Source organism: Electrona antarctica (genome assembly GCF_951216825.1).
Source record: "Electrona antarctica genome assembly, chromosome: 5".
Classification (NCBI taxonomy): domain Eukaryota; kingdom Metazoa; phylum Chordata; class Actinopteri; order Myctophiformes; family Myctophidae; genus Electrona; species Electrona antarctica.
Genome location: NC_136810.1, coordinates 52,680,344 through 52,697,330, shown reverse-complemented (window position 1 = coordinate 52,697,330; position 16,987 = coordinate 52,680,344). Strand labels below are relative to the sequence as shown.

Sequence of the window (16,987 nt, the reverse complement as noted above, 5' to 3'; positions counted from 1 at the left end):
TATAGGATGGTTATATATTGATCCCACACACTGGGGTTAAGCCAAGCACACTTTTTTCAGTGATCATGAATTTGGGAACCACGTTTTGTAACTTTACTAAAACTAACCGACATTTGTACAAGTAAACATAGCTCTGGTCCATGTAATAAGGGAAAATTAGCTAAATGTGTGGCAAATCTGCAAAAAAAATGCTTACCATGCTCTAGCTCTCTTCACAAATGTGTTCATAAAGGTGTCTACTATCACAGAAAGAATTGTTCCAACCCAACTCCCTTGGGAAACTTTGTGACAGCTGCTGAAATTTGGGGCTATGGCTGAATTTAGCCCAAGGAGTGTTTTCGTGCAAAACTAATGCTTGGAATGGATTCAGCATCATGCAAACCCCCTAGTTTGACATGTCACATGCTACTTAAAGCATAATGACATTTTGGGAATTTTGCCTTTATTGGATGTTTATGGTACCCCAACTTTTAGCAGCTGTCACAAAGTTTCCCAAGGGAGTTGGGTTGGAACAAATTTATACGTGACTGTTGACACCTTTATGAACACATTTGTGAAGAAAGCTAGTGGTAAGCATTTGTTTCTCAGATTTGCCACACATTTAGCTCATTTTCTCTAACTAATTGCCCTAATGCTAATTCTACCCTGCAATTAATGCAGGGCAGAATTAGCATTAGGGCTATGCACCAGAGCTAAAGTAAACAAAGCTTTAGGTAAGACATTAACTGTGGATGTTTCATTGAGGAGTTACTGTGCAACAGCAGGGACAGTCACAACACACACCTACATCAAATAATTAGCATAAAACTGAAGATGGAGAAAATGTACGAATTGTGCATATATCTTTTATTGTTCCAGTTTAAACCCATGACAAGATTGTATTTTTGCACAATAATCATGGTTCACAAGATCAGTGAGAGGACCTGCTGAAAATACTTCCTGACTGCCAATACAAAATTGGCCAAATGTGCACTTGCTTTGGCTGAAAAGCAAACCGATTACACATCGTCAGGACTCCCACTGCAGATCACAGAATTAAACACTTGTAAACAAACTTAAGTCACCAAGCACATCTTGCTTCAAAAAAATATTGTAACAATAAGGTCAACTTCTTAGTCGATGACTGTTCACATTGCTTGGAATTTCTCTTCTGAAACACAACTTTAGAACAATAATAATTGGTATTGTAGTGGGTTATATATACACACCATCATCTCCCTCTCTCTCTGGTGACTGGAAAAACAAAGCAGTCATCCTATGTCACAAAATAAAGCACTAATCCCATGTCACAAGTCACAGCACTTATCGGATGTCACAAAACAGCACTCATTCTCTCACAAAACAAATGACTCAACCCACGTAGTGCTACCGTAACATTGGATGACCGCTTCAGTGTTTCAACAATGGTCTAATCAGGTGATATGAATCTCTCACCGGTGGAATGTTTGAGTAACAAGGGATACAACTTTGTCCAAATAACGCCACTTTGAAATAATGCACTGAACACGGTCTATAATGGGCTTACAAAAATGGGCTTACACCAAAGGCTAGATTACAAAAGTAGGCATCTTGCTGGAGTTCAGTGCTTTTTGAGATACCTACATACTACACCAATACCGTTTTTAACTTTAAAAAAAAGAAAACAGTATTCAAATCTCAGACCAGGATTGAAACATGTGGTTTTTACACACGTTTCATGGTGTTTGGAAGCCCAATGTAGAACCAGTGGGTAGACATACAGTATCTGGTACCTACCATGAATGGTACCAGATAACAAAGACAAGTAGAGCCCCCTAAACAGAGGGACAAGCCCAACACAGTAAAGCAAACCAAGCTCCTCTCAGCTTTTGTGAGCATAGATCGTTTTGTAGATCACAAGGAATAAGCCGCCAGTAATATTGTAGAATTTGTCACAAATAATGCACCTTGCTCAAAAGAGCGTGCTCCTCAGTGTGGAGTCTATGGACTGATTTACTATCTTAACTTATCCCTCAGAGAAAAGGCATCGCACACAACTTCATTTTGTCAAAGTAGGCTTTAAAGTGTGGGATTCACAAAAATCTGTTTTTAATGCTAGATTAAAAACAAGATCACAAGGCAGTTAACTATTTTCACCTACAAAGTTTAACGTGTCGATATTAAGTTAGTTTTCTTCTTTTTTGAAAGTTTCTTTACTGTAAAATATCAGCTTAATTTCACAATTCTTTTTGAAAGAAAACTCCCCAATTATCCCCTCACATGTAGTCCGTAAATTCCGTAACAGCACTGTGGAGGATTCTACTAATAGCTGCCTGATATACATTAGTTTTTAGCTCGCAAGAATGGCATGTTAATACAAATGCCAACAATGAAATGTTTAAATTCAATTAAACATTGTACTACTGTATATATAATCACATTTCAAGTGAACAAGTGTTCTGGCATTTTACAATCTTAAAGGTAGAAAAATACAATTTAAGTATCACATTAAGTGGCAACGAGAGCGAACTGCTACAACAGGTCAGAAAATACAGACCGTGATAAAGAAATGAATGCAGTCAACACTATTATGTTGCTTCAGTGATTGCACTGCAGTTAGTCAATGCCTCGGTCAAAGACTGAGGAATTTGTCATCAACACTAAAATAGGAAGTTATTCTTCCCCTTTAATGTAATTAGTTTCACTGTAGTTATTCTACTAAAGCAGAAATGTAAATTATGAATTTCTAAATTGTACCGCCATGTGAATACAATGGTATCTACGTACCAACAGCAGCTTGCATAAGAGAAACTTAACATCTGGTCAAGTAGGACATTAACAAATGTTGTTAATCCATAAAAAATAAGAAAATTATGTTTTCTAGCTCTGGTCCAGAGCTAGATTCTAGTTCTCATATCTCATGCACTCTCGTGCATCCCGGTAAAGTGATGTAACCACACAATGGTGCTAAAGCACAAGTGGGAAAATCCTAAACATAAAGCAACGGCTTTCATCATAATGAAATGGAAGAAATACTTTCAAGAACTTAAGGCCCTAAAAACCCAAATGGTGTATCAGTCCTATTAGGCAGAGTGCAAGGGAATGACAAATTTGCAGCCAAAGGGAGAGTGATATTTGACCCCTACTTCCTGAAACACCTTGCAGGGAACCCCTATATCGCAGAGGTAGACCCTGCCGGCCCCCTCGGCCAGGGGCAGCGGGAGACACAGGGAGAGGGACCACTTGGCCTCCACCACCTGCTGCCTGCTCACTGGCGGGTCTATGCAGAGCACCGGAGCCCGGTTCTGGTTGGCCCAGTTGGCCGCAGCTTTGTACCAAGGCTGGTCCATCAGGAAAGTGCTCTCGTGGCAGTCCAGGCAGTCAATGATGAGGTCCACGGGGCTGTCGGGAAGGTCTACAACGTAGGAGAGAAACAAGGCCACTTGGTTTTTAACCCATTTTGACCTGAGATCATATTCTAAAAATGTCTTCTACATCCTGACAGTTTTCTGAAAAAGCTATGTTTCTATGTCAGTGGTTCTTCGATTTTTCAAAAATAGCAGATCTACAAGCTCATAGCGCGCCACCGAGTGGCACGCTACGAGCTTGTAGGTCTGCTATTTTTCAATAGCTAAAGCATAACATAATGCTAACACCAAAAGGGGTTCCCACCCAAAATGGGTTAAATGCAAGGCAGATTCTGAAGAGGGCTTCTAAAACCTAATTTTTATTTTCAAATGTTAATGGTAATGTTGCTACTGTACTGTATATAGCAACAACTACACACAAAGGAGTTCCCCGCTTGAAAGGTATAACATTTACTGGTGTTCCAGGACTAAATGGGTTTTAAAAAGGGGTATTTCAACAATTGAACCTTATTTCCAATTATTAGCCATTCGAGTGGCGTCCACTCGAATGGCGTCCACTTTATAAAGGGCACACACATCCAAAAGAACATGTGATTCCATTTAACGGATTACCACCAAGACATCCACAATACTTAGTTGCAAATGTTCCCTGTACCATTGTAGCAGCGTAGTTTCCACCACCCACCGACATGTTCTGACATCAGTGGGTGGCAGATGAACTACAGGCAGAGTTTCACACATTGTGGCCTGTTGCTATATACATCTCGCCTGGCCGAGAAAGATACAGTATAGGACAGTGTTTTTCAACCCTTTTCATATCAAGGACCATTCTTTATTCAGCATTTGAGTCACGGACCACCGTTTGATGACATTTAGCCTCCCAGACCCATTTGAGCCACGGACCACCGTTTGATGACATTTAGCCTCCCAGACCCATTTGAGTCACGGACCACCATTTGATGACATTTAGCCTCCCAGACCCATTTGAGTCACGGACCACCGTTTGATGACATTTAGCCTCCCAGACCCATTTGAGTCACGGACCACCGTTTGATGACATTTAGCCTCCCAGACCCATTTGAGCCACGGACCACCGTTTGATGACATTTAGCCTCCCAGACCCATTTGAGCCACGGACCACCATTTGATGACATTTAGCCTCCCAGACCCATTTGAGCCACGGACCACCATTTGATGACATTTAGCCTCTCAGTCCTAAAACTTTGAATATTTAGTTTGTTTGGATAAGATTGTATGCACAATTACATGCCATATTGATGTGGTGATCAAAATAACAATTATTCTAATTGTGTCGACTTCTTGTAAATAAACGAACTCAGGTGTTTAACAATAATTTAATTTTGAGAGCATAAAATGCCATCCTCCGTGAATGATAAAATCGCTGCAATACAACATAGACCTACCTTTGATATTTGACACCAGCTTAGCACCAGTTTTGCTGAAGACGTTGAGCTCACTGGTGACCGACTCAAGCATCTTCACAAATTTTGGTAGAAACAGGATGACCTCCACTTCATGATTGGCGAGGTGACGGCCACAGCTGATGCCTTGTGCCCCCTGGACATGGGGGCCACACAGCAGTGCCACTGTTGGACGCTGGTGTACATTCTTAGGCGTGAGTCTGCAAAGAACAAAAACTATAGTAGTCTCTTTTTCTTTCTGCCATTTGTCTTGTCACACGTGAACGAGCAAACTAGAAGTGAGAACGTGAGACAATTTGTCCTGATATACGGTATCATGCCGTTGATGTTTCCTACTGTCTGAATGAATGCAAGTTCCTAACACAAATGTCCCATTAGCTGTCACTCTGTATTTGATTGGCTTCAACTACACAGTGCAGTTTTAACTGTGGAGACACTCACTGGTGGAGACAAGTCCAGGTGGTCATTTTTATGGACACAACCGAATAGAGCGTTGCAGTCCCACCCCCTTTCATGACGACGCCAGGCCCAGGAAATGATTCCCAATGCATTTTTCCCATAGACATTTCCAAAGGTATTTATTTAAAGACTGTTACGCCGCGGACAAAGCCAACTCGAGTCGTGACAACTCATGACAAAAAACACAATATTTTGGACCAAACCAATAATTACAAAGAAGAAAAACAACAAAAAGGGTTTTTCTCTTCTTTCTAATGATTTGTTCGGCCCAAAAAATTGTGTTTGTTGTTATGATTTGTCACGACAAGAGTTGGCTTTGTCCGCGGCGTAAACGTCTTTAAATAAATACTTTTTGAAATGTCTATGAGGAAAATGAACGGTGAATCATTTCCTGGGCCCTGGTAGGGGGCGGGACTGACTATAGTGACAGTTTAACTGATATTTTTCCTAAACCTAAATGAAGGGATGGAGATCGCCACACCATAGGTCCAGATGTGCTCCCTTTTCTTGAGGTAAACATTACCACCGCATACGTCAACTGACTCATCGGACAATGTGACAGGTAGACTTTCCAACACAATTAGAAGTCTGACGAGGTGGATTATGATTACCGCCGGCAATATATTTTATCATCAATCACACAGTGCTACAACAGTACAACTAACATGTAATGAACGCACAAGACGGAATTCTGCAGAGACCTTTAGGCAAGGCCTGAATAGTGCAAAGTTGCTGCTAAACAGCTTGTCGTCCATCAGAAAATATTTTGTGTTGTCCTAATTGAGTACAGTATTGCTTACCGGTTGGGCCCACCCAGCAAAGTCAAGGCCATCTGACTTGCACAGACGCCTGTCATCTCTAGCCTCCGCTCCAACGACAGGCCGTGACGCTCTGCTACCGACAGTAGGCGCTTGCGGAAGTCATAGGAAATAGTGGGCACAATCAGCCCTGAATCTGTAAGGAAACAAGGAAAGAAAAGGGTACTTAATGACCAACCATACTATAAACACCAAGAAATACCAATATTAACACCCCGAACGCCCGGGGGTATTTGGAACCATTAAATAAGGGCACCCAGCGATTTGCAGCTTCAGGGCCTACTTCAAGGTTGCTCCGCTCCATTTTGGTAGCTAGATGTAGCCAAAACACCCCCCAGGGGATCGACAACCAGCATGTAGACTGGTGTGAATTTGAAGTACTAAAATTCATAAAGGAAGTGCTTTAAATACTTGCCAGTGCAAAATTCTTTGTCTCCAGGCTGCGGTACAGTGATCTGCCGATACACAATGGGTTTGACCTCCAGTACGTTTTCATCGTGGCGATACCGCGTCGGCGTTTGCTCCTGGGGCGTACCGCGCGACCGGGCGCCATTAGTGCGCCGCTCCGACGTGTCGATCTCTGAGAACACGGCCGCTTTGTCGAACAGCGCCAGGTTCCCCTCAAAGTCAAAGTCTTCCATGCCGTCGTCCATGCCGTCGCCAAAACATTCGTCGTCCCTGTGCTTCATCGGAGCACCGTTCTTCACCCCGTTCTTCTTGGGAGTGACCGGGTTCACTCCTCGACTGCTCGAAGACCCTGGACAAAAACGATTAGAGATAGGTTAAAGCCAGTGGTTCTCAAAGCGGTATCCGGGGACCCCCATGATGGGGTCCTTGAGGGGGTTACAGTGGGACTCCAGCTAAAAACAGTTAATCGGTCAATCAACAAACATTTTAACAACTCAAATCTTGCCCCTGGCACAATATCTCTTCAGATGAGGGTGTACGTACGGCCACATATATATACTAATTTGGGGGTCCTTGACATGAAAAACAACAACTGGGTTAAGCATCTTTGAACAAAAAAAAAGGGTGTCTGGCCACACGTGTTTTGGGGTGCAGACGTTTATCCGACATACCAAAGGTCCGACATGCGCAAATCACCCGTTGCTACCGAAATGTGCTGCGTCCGCGTGCAGTTAGGGTTATGTTAGTGTTTGGGTAGGGTGTCGGACTAATGACTGTCCGACTCTTGGTATGTCGGAACACATGCCTGCACCCTGTATTTTTACTGGAACTTACAGGAGTTGTGTCTGAGACGGAATCCTTGTTTAGGCTGACCGGGTACATCCTGGTGGCGTTCCCCATAACTTTTGGAGCAGTGCTGTGGCGAGTTCAGCCTCTCCTTGGTCCTGGGGTCATCCCTTGGTACTGCAATTGGACCGCTGCTCGACTTTGCACACACGGAAGAGCCATTCCTGACATTACCAATAGTAATGTCCAAAATCTTCAGTTCCTTGATGTCCATGGCACTGTTTTAGTGAGAAAGAGGAATAATAAGTCAACTCCAGACTCTTGTCACGTAAAAATGATGTTGCTTGTATAGCAACAACTAATGAGACACAGAGGTAGCTCTCAGATTCAAAAGGTACACCAGGTCTAAATCTGGGATAATGGTTGCATTAACAATTTGTAATTGGTAATACATTACGGATATAATCACTATTGTCAACAACAGAATGTGGAGGGGTGTTGTCCATTGGGGTTTTTCTTTTTTGACTGCTAGTTGTTTTGTTTGTTTTTTTTTGTGTTTTTCTTGTCTTTTTCTTTTGTGTAAGTCATGTGTATTTTGTATGCTTTATTGTAAAATCATTAAAAAACTTTGATGACAAAAAAATTAATCTGGGATAAAACTGGTAAAGCATCCATGTCATTTTAGATTTTAGCAATGGCTATTCAAAAATAGCAGATATACAAGCTCACAGCATGTAACTTTGTGGCACGCTGCGAGCTTGCCTTGTACTGTACATCTTCTATTTTTGAACATTTTTTAAACATCTTTAAAGTATATTTTTTAAATTGATCGAATACTTTATTAGCAGTGCACAAATAAAGCACGGGAAAGAATAGTACAATTTCAATACACGGTCTGCTAAGAGGATTTAAAAACCCAAGAACGCCTATATGGCTTTTTTCCATTGGGGTCCTTTTGTACTGAAAAAGGTTGGATATCATTTTAAAGTAATAAAAAGTACAACAAAGTTTATGTCAGGTCTTCTTAAAATGGGTCAACTTCTTTACCTGAAAGTGACCTCGGGAACAGAGCACTTGACACCATTGTGGAAAGGCTGCTTGAGGGAGATGGTCTGGCTGCTTTGGTCCACAGAGGACACCTCTCCTTGATACACCCCCAACGTTGGACCACAGTTTATTGACACCAAACTACCCAACCAATCTGCAGCCATTCTGTTCCGTCTGCACGAGAATAGACATTACAACACCACCATTAGATTGATTGATTGATTGATTGACAGATAGAACATTTTATTAAACAAGATTGAACAATGGGTACAGTTAATGTAAGGTACAGGTCAAAAAATTAATAAGAGGGTGAAACCAGGAAAAGTAAACTTGTTTTTACACCGGGTCCTCCACAGAGACAGAGGGAATGAGTTTGTTGATTGATTGATTAGTTGGTTGATTGATTACTTTAATAACAATTTGCATGGACAAGAATTGGGAAGTACGGTACACATACCCAACTACACCATACAAGGTCTGGTAAAAGAATGAATTAAACCAAACCTATTGGCTTGTTTCCATTGGGGTCCTTATGCTCTGCTGCGTTATGAAAACGGGCCTAGATTTTCGTAATCAACTAATCAGCCGACCATTTAAAAACGTTGATTATAACTTGATGTATTGATGTTAGCTAATAGCAATTAGCTACGGCCTGTTGTTTTGTTGTACACAATAAGAAGCGAAAAACGCAGCGTTTGCGTTCAAAACTAACGAAATCTTACCTTCCGTGAATTATTTTCCCGGTAGATTATCTTCGAAGGACAACAAATGTTTGAACTTTGAAGTTAAACTAGTTCAAATACAATGGATAATGTTTTTGCCTGTCTGTCCGTCGAGCAATGACTGTAACATAAACAAACAATGCAGCTAACGTTTGCTCAACTATTTCCGGTTTCAAGATAAGAGTTCAGCCGTATTTCAAAATAAGAGTTCAAACCACCTATGGTTCAAACGTATCCAACTTTATTGAACAAATTGTACAATTCAGGATCTTGTCATCACTCATCAGTAATCAGTTACTATAGGCTATATGTTTTATATTAGTATTTAACTAATTATTGTATTCCACCAAGTATATGTAAACAAAAAAGTAAATCAATAATTACAAATAAAATAAATAACATTAATAAAATTAATAGATACACAAGTACACAAATAAAGTTTTCTTAGCATACACTCGTTAATAATATTGGAAGAACATCATAAACTAAACAAAAATAATGAATTACCAAATTGGTGAATCTGATATGATTTACGCACATCTTTCCTAATGTCATTTGGGTTTTAGTGATTGAAACTTTTCATTTCTTTTGTTTCAGTAGGTGCGTTTACAGTATTCGATGTCTCATTATTATTTGAGTAATAACAACAACAACAGTGATACAGCAGGAAAGTTTTTGGGTTGTGTTTGAGTGATGATGACAATCTTTTTCAATACTATGATCTTGTGAGGAACATGCAGTATTTCACACTTTACTAGGAGAGCAACAGCTCTGTGACGAGTTGTGAGATTGTAGATCAGCTGTTTTCAGCCAGGAGATTTTGTGTAGAGGGGAAAAAGGCGAGGACCATGGCAAGTAGGCTATAGCCCAAAGTATAGGCTGAACACATTAGATATTCTTCTGTCGGGCAGAAACCATGTCCTTTTCAGGAAATGGAAAATACAAGAAAAACATGTTTTTTTCCCCCCACATGTTAGGCATGGTTTGTCCGACAGCTTGAGGCTCCAATGGAGTTAATAGGAGGTTTAGTCAGAAGCGCTTTTTTAATACTTTTCATTGGTTCAATATTTGTAAAACCCAGGTCCCACACACAGACCTAAATGATGTTCAATAGCATTGATTTATATGTATTTAAAAATAGGTTTCCGTCCGACAGGGATGATATGTAATATTGACTTGTTATATTACTTACTTAGTGTGTCATCTGTAAAAACAAAACAAAAAAACTAACATCATTGAGTGGTGAGAGAACACACCCATGAATCTGTCGATGAAGACAGTTCACCTGACACTCATTCAACCTGAAATGTGTGTGTGTGTGTGTGTGTGTGTGTGTGTGTGTGTGTGTGTGTGTGTGTGTGTGTGTGTGTGTGTGTGTGTGTGTGTGTGTGTGTGTGTGTGTGTGTGTGTGTGTGTGTGTGTGTGTGTGTGTGTGTGTGTACCAGGCTGAGGAGGTGCTGAACACATACCTGGATGAGAAGGCGATCATCGGCAAGGCCTTGTTGGTAGCAGATAGAAACCTCTCGGAGGTACAGCGGAGAGCAGAAGGTAAAAAATCACACCCGTGTGAAGTGAGGGGCGCTAATATATTAAAGTCTAACTCATGTTGATTAGGTGATGTAATGGTGATGTAAAACAAACGGTGCCAACACAAACATTAAACGCCATTAACAATAAAGAGACAATATGACGTAAATGACACATTATGACGTAAATTCTCCCTTCATTGTCAATGGCGTTTACAAAACAAGTTACATTGAACTAAAGACAAACATTAAACCTGTGTATAGAAGGGGCTAGCGCCCCTCAAAAATATATACAAGCCGATATACAAGCTCACACGACTCGTGAGCTTGTAGATCTGCAATGTTCAGATCGCAACAGCCGAGCGCAACCAAACATAAAAGTACTTGTTTAATATTCTACTTCTCCACTAGTCTCTCCGTAACATATTAGTCTAGTTTTTATTTGACTTGGCTGATATATGGACATGGGTGTGCTCGTGTTAGCTGTCAGTATATATGACTTTGTGCGATTGTAAACACGTTTGTTCTGACTCTTTTTTGAGTGGTGTAAACCACTCCTACGACTGGCTTTGTTAGTTTACGTGTCTGTCTGTCTGTCTGTTCGTACCAAAATGAGCATGGTTGCTACGGTCACCCAGTTCACCCGGGTGTGATTTCATTACGTCAGACATTACGTCAGATCAGAGCTGATCAGGCTATATAAGACCCTACACCACTCAGTTCACACGGGTGTGATTTTTTATTTAACGGTTCACTCTTTCTGGTTTCCTACAGAGAAAGCGAGACGAGTCAGAGAGAGAGAAACGGGCCATGGCGGAGCAACATGAGGCACAGCTGAGGAGGCTGGCCGATCAGCAGAAGACCTTAGAGGAGCTTCTGAACCAGCTCAGGAAGAAGATGGAGAGAGACCAGGTTCTAGCCATAGAAGAGCACGAGAAGCTGATGGCTGTGAGTGATCATCATATGAATAGTTTATTAAACGTTCTATCCTCTTGGATCTTCACATATATACACATCACATACAATCTAGTTACGTGCATGATTCATTTACCTTGCTTATTGTCGATTTGGACGTGGTTTTTATTTATCTATATGGTGTTGTCTGTTGTGTAATGTGCCTGCTAATGTGTTCTTTCAGGATCTTAAGGAACAAAAGGGGAAATCTGATAGCAAGGAGGAGGAACGGCGGCTTCAAGATCAGGCAAATGAGACAGAAGCAGGAGGAGGCACAGCAGAACAAACAGTGGTACGAACAGGCCATAGGCGGTGCTGCACGGTTGATCGGTGGGCCAGTGCAGGCTGGGCCATTGGTTGGGCATTTGGCTGGGCAAATTGGGCCATTGGCTGGGAAATTGCTTCGGTAATTGTTCAAGTGACGTCAATACTGAACTGCAATTCATCATTTTACTTTGATTTGATGTGCGAGAGAACATTTTTAAGTACCGTAGGCTGTTTGCAATAAGGCAGATGTACAATTCAGGTAGTATTAATCTGTGATGGATCTGGGGCTCTGCACAACCGGATCTCTATATTTCTATACTGTTGTGTATCTATGTATCCTGTTCGTGTTTGTTATACGGGACCCTCTCGAAAATGAGATGCTGCATCTCAAAAAGGCCGATGGACACCTCGAAAGGTTGGTGGCAGTTGCGTATAGCAGCGGACCCCCATTTGAAAAGACACCATGCAGGGACCCCCTAAGAGAAGATTTTTATGGCTCAGTGATTCTCAACCAGTTTAATTTCAAGGACCCCCCAGTTTGACATGCATTAGTCTACGGACCCCCCATTTAATGGCATTTCTGTCTCTGGGACCCCAATTTATATTGCATAATCAATGTTAATTTAACTCTGAGAGTGTACAAATGGAACTCTCAGAGTTATAGACCCATAAGGGTCCAGTTGGTTCCAAACTATGATTTTGCTGGGTACCCCCTGGAACTCCCTCAAGGACCTCTGGGGGTCCCCGGACCCCACTTTGCGAACCACTGGCGTATAGGACAAAGTGCATATAATCAAAAAGGAATCTCTGAATTGCCAACTTGTAGGATGCTCTAAGTCTACTCTAGTTCTCTCCAAATTGTAGTATGCATTTTTTGAGGGCCTCCTATGCCCAGCTTTGTGCGTTTGTGTGTACCACATTTGGCTTACCACGATTGAGCAGTGCACGGAATGTGATGTATGATGATGTATGACGATAAGAGCGCCCCTCACTTCACACGAGTGTGATTTCTTTATATTAAAGATTGCAATTTGTATTTATTATTTTATTTTTAATTAATTGCAATTGTTTCTTGCTATATATTTAAATGTATAATCACCTATACTATGTTATACAACCTAGAATAAAAGCATTTCTAAAATATGTTTTTGACTTGCCAATATTATTCATTGTCTTCATATCTCTACATCACCGGGCACCGTCTTGAATTCTTTAGAGGTGACCCCAAGCTACAAGAATCAGTAGAGAAAAAAAAACGTTTACTGACGGAACCACATTGAGTCATTTCTTTGGCTCTGGACTATAGAGCGTCGCAGTCCCGCCCCCTTTCATGACGACGCCAGGCCCAGGAAATGAATCCCAATGCATTTTCCCCATAGACATTTAAAAAAGTATTTATTTAAAGACCTTTTAAGCGTCGTACGAAGCCAACTCGAGTCGTGACAACAAACACAATATTTTGGACCAAACAAATAATTACAAAGAAGAAAAACAACAAAAAAAGTGTTGTAACCTGCCGTTTTTTTCTACTTTCTAATTCTTTGTTTGGCCCAAAACATTGTGTTTATTGTCATGATTTGTCATAGCATTTAACTGCGCTTTCACATACCAGACAACCAACAGCATAAACAAACCATCAAACGATTTCCCCTTGAAAGCAGAAAGAAAATACTAACTTGACTGTGTATTATTGTCCTATGAGACATGTCTATGACGTGTTCTTCATAATATTATGGTCTGTAGACATTGGTGGTTCAGTGGTAGGATAATCGGCCATGATCTACATATAGATGGAAATGTATTTTAATCCGTTCTGGGCGTTTACAAACCTGTGTATAGGAGGGGCTGGCGCCCCTCAGAAATATATATATTCCTAATATTACTATACTAATTGCGACCGCAGGTTAACTATGGAATCTAGCATTTCGTCAGTGTGTTTTGGTTGGTTGGTCACCCCAGGTCATCGTGACATCAGCCCCCATATATGGTGCCCAGGTCATCGTGACATCACGTGACATCATCAGGGATGGATATATAGTAAATGCGACCTGCTACGCCCATAAATGGAGATCCCTGATGTGACGTCATCAATATTGGCCCAGAAACGTATCTGACCTCTCAAACCTCAAACCCTTAGTTCTCCATATATGGATATATGTCAGAACCTGTTCTGCTGCACTGCCGTATGCTAAAGTTTTGCTGCTCACCCTCCACCACCCCAGCTACCACCTGTCGTTTTGGATCTGCTGTTTAGGTTCCAACCATAGGAGTCCCTGCGGTTGGGACTGATTCGTTTGATCTGAGTACCTAAAAAGCAGATCCAATTCATCGCCAAACCATAATAAATATATTGCTCATTATATATATATATAAATATATATATATATATATATATATATATATATTCAATAAATATATATTCCAACCATTCTTGAGTTGTCCTGACTGAACTCCCTTTTGACTTATACCTGTCCATTCAAACTCTAGACGGGCCTTCCCCCAGAGTTCTCAAAAGGCCGAAAATTAAGGCCCGGCCTCGAACAAAACATTTCAATTAGAATGATGCGTGCACGCGACCTCGCCCTTAGGTCGTTTCTCGCCCAGAGGCATCTTACTGGTTATAATATAATATTGTTGTGGGGATGGGGGGGGGGTCATCATTGAGGATTGTTGTTGGGGGCTGGAGTTGTTTTGGACGAAAATGAAGTAAATTAAAATAGTGCAAGCAAATGTTTGGTGCTTGCAAGCAGTGCACATTGAGGCTGGAGGACGGGGCTGTGCGGCCTTTGCTGCATGTCTCTCCCTGTCTCTTTCCTGTCCGTCTTCACTGTAACTATCAATAAAGGCATAAAAGACTAAAACAAATCTTAAAAAAAAACTAAACAACTTATGGAAAAACACTCAATACAGCCAAACAATTCATTCAAATGTTTGTCATTCAAAACTAGTCCTGTCTCCATGATGCTTGGGTTGGGTCAAAATAATACAAATGGAGGGATTTGAATTTATTTGGTCAACAGACGTTAACGAGACCTTCATTCTAATGTCCTTGTGCTGTCAGCCCTTTGTTACAAAAACAAAAATGCTATGGACATCATCCATGAAGACGACAACGTGGAGATTCAATTTGGGTAGGGATGCAAAACTCACTATGTTTATACAATACCGGTCACTCATTTGGCACCAGAATGACTTATGTGTGTGAGCGCTGAGCGCTGGTCACTGATGACCTATCAAGGCAATCGAAGGCATGGCACAACCTTCTGTTCAGGACATGATCCAAACACCCACCTCTTACTACACACTTATTCAGCTACACTCAATGTGTTTTCTTACATTGGTCACCTGCGGGTATACAGTATGTATTAATCATTTCTTGTTTAAACACAAGTGTGGACTGTAGATGTGATTTATTGTAAAACTCTTTAACTGTTCACAGAAAAAAAGACAATATTTTTTTCCCCACTAAAAGCCAGTTGATTAGAATATGATAAACTGCAAAATAATGTTATTTGCTAAAGAGCCCATTATCCTTTGTATTGTAGTGCAGTTGGCAATAAGAAAAAATAAAAATAAAAATAATAATTATATATATTGTCATGAACGGACTCAATCATGACAAATATGGGAGACGACACACAGGAGTAAATGCCAAAAAACATGTATTTATTTTAAACTACACAAACAAAGTATACTTTACTGTTTAAAGTGGGGTGTGAGTCATCAGTTGGATCAGTAGTGTAGTGCATGTGTGGATGTGTGAAAGTGTAGTGTATGTGCAAGTGCAGTAACTTAGGTCAAAACAAACTCAAAGGAGTAAAGAACAAGCAATGTTTCCTCGGCAGGGGAGAGAGGGAGAGAGGCCTTGACCAGCCTGCTTAAATACTCCTAGCCAGATTGGAGTCAGGTGTGCCTCTTCCTCTAGGCACACCCCTGCAGGCTGGCCCCCTCCTCCTACACATTGACAGAGAACAACACTATCAGAACACAGCAACATCACACAAACAAGATGGGTCATCACATCCCCCCCATAAGAGGAGACCAAACAGGTACTCCGTAATATTAACTTAGCTTCACAGTTATGAACCATACCAATACCTGACCCATCCCACCAAACACCACCTCCCCCCCTCTGCAACCATGATACCTGTAGTGTAGGAGCTTAAGAGGAGAGAGAGACAGCAAGGTGAGACTGATGCAGGCACAAAGTAACATAGGGTAACTGTAACCAAATTAAGACGGCCTAGAATACATGAAATAGGGCCTCATGCAGCCATTACATTTCTCATATATATATATATATATATATATATATATATATAATATTCAATTTGCAACATAGTGTAAATATAGTAAAGTATCTAGGACACCAGGTAAACATCAAACCTAAATTAATCTAAATATCATTATTATCATGTGGTCAAGTAAACAGTATCACTCTAACAAACATACAGTATGTGAAGAAATAAACAACCTACAGTATATCTTCATAGTACTTAAGTTGTATTCTTTATATAAATGACCACAAATTACTGAAAAATCCCTGGTTACTCCTCTGTCTATCCTGCTGGGGATTTGATGCAGAGGAAGTTCCTTCTCTCCATGCAGTCCCTGATCTGCCACTGGGTGCTGTGGTCTTTGGGTAGGGTTCCACAGTGCCGCCCCCAGGCCGGACAAGGTGGCAGGTTCTGGTACTGCTGTGGTTCCCCGTCCACCCAGAGCCACTGGCCCGCCAGGAAACGCAAAGCTGTCCACACCTGGGGACAACATGGAGAGCAAAGGAGGTCAAACATCTTCCCTCAAGTGTTACTGTGCTTTAATCATATAGGATCTAGTCAACCTTACTTTTATTTTCCAAGCTGTTTGTTCCTATTATATCTTTAAGTCATTTAATTAAACATTATTTTAGATTCTGAAAAAAACTAACTTCATAATATGCTATAATGTTGCTGTTTTTTTTGTATGTTGTTTTTAAGTGGTGCAACCACTTCCTTAAGTGAGTATGTGTGTGGGTGGGTGCCCACTGCCTGCCTGCCTGCCTGGGTGGCTGGCTGGGTGCGTCTGAGCACGAAAACAGCATGGTTGTTTTTCACCAACTGTGTGCAACCTAACACACACACAAACACACACGCACATATTAACTGTATATATGGTGATGTTGGGTGTGCCAGTATAGTACAGTGACAGTACAGTACAGTACAGTACAGTAGAGGTAGAGGGACCCCCACATGG

General features: G+C 41.1%; 1 protein-coding gene and 1 long non-coding RNA gene across 2 annotated transcripts; one reads left to right on the top strand and one right to left on the bottom strand.

Moving 5' to 3' along the window:
- Positions 1-825: 825 nt before the first annotated feature.
- edc3 (enhancer of mRNA decapping 3 homolog) lies at positions 826-9,177 on the bottom strand. Its single transcript, XM_079500555.1, has 7 exons — positions 9,009-9,177; positions 8,287-8,460; positions 7,288-7,517; positions 6,461-6,802; positions 6,028-6,181; positions 4,751-4,968; positions 826-3,373 (listed from the first exon to the last, which is right to left on the bottom strand). The coding sequence occupies exons 2-7, from the start codon at positions 8,448-8,450 to the stop codon at positions 3,042-3,044; spliced, it is 1,440 nt and encodes a 479-aa protein (XP_079356681.1). The 5' UTR covers positions 8,451-8,460; positions 9,009-9,177; the 3' UTR covers positions 826-3,041.
- Positions 9,178-10,452: 1,275 nt separating this feature from the next.
- On the top strand, positions 10,453-11,721 carry LOC306922947. Its single transcript, XR_013789985.1, has 3 exons — positions 10,453-10,574; positions 11,319-11,482; positions 11,673-11,721. It is a non-coding gene; the product is annotated as an uncharacterized lncRNA (long non-coding RNA).
- Positions 11,722-16,987: the final 5,266 nt, after the last annotated feature.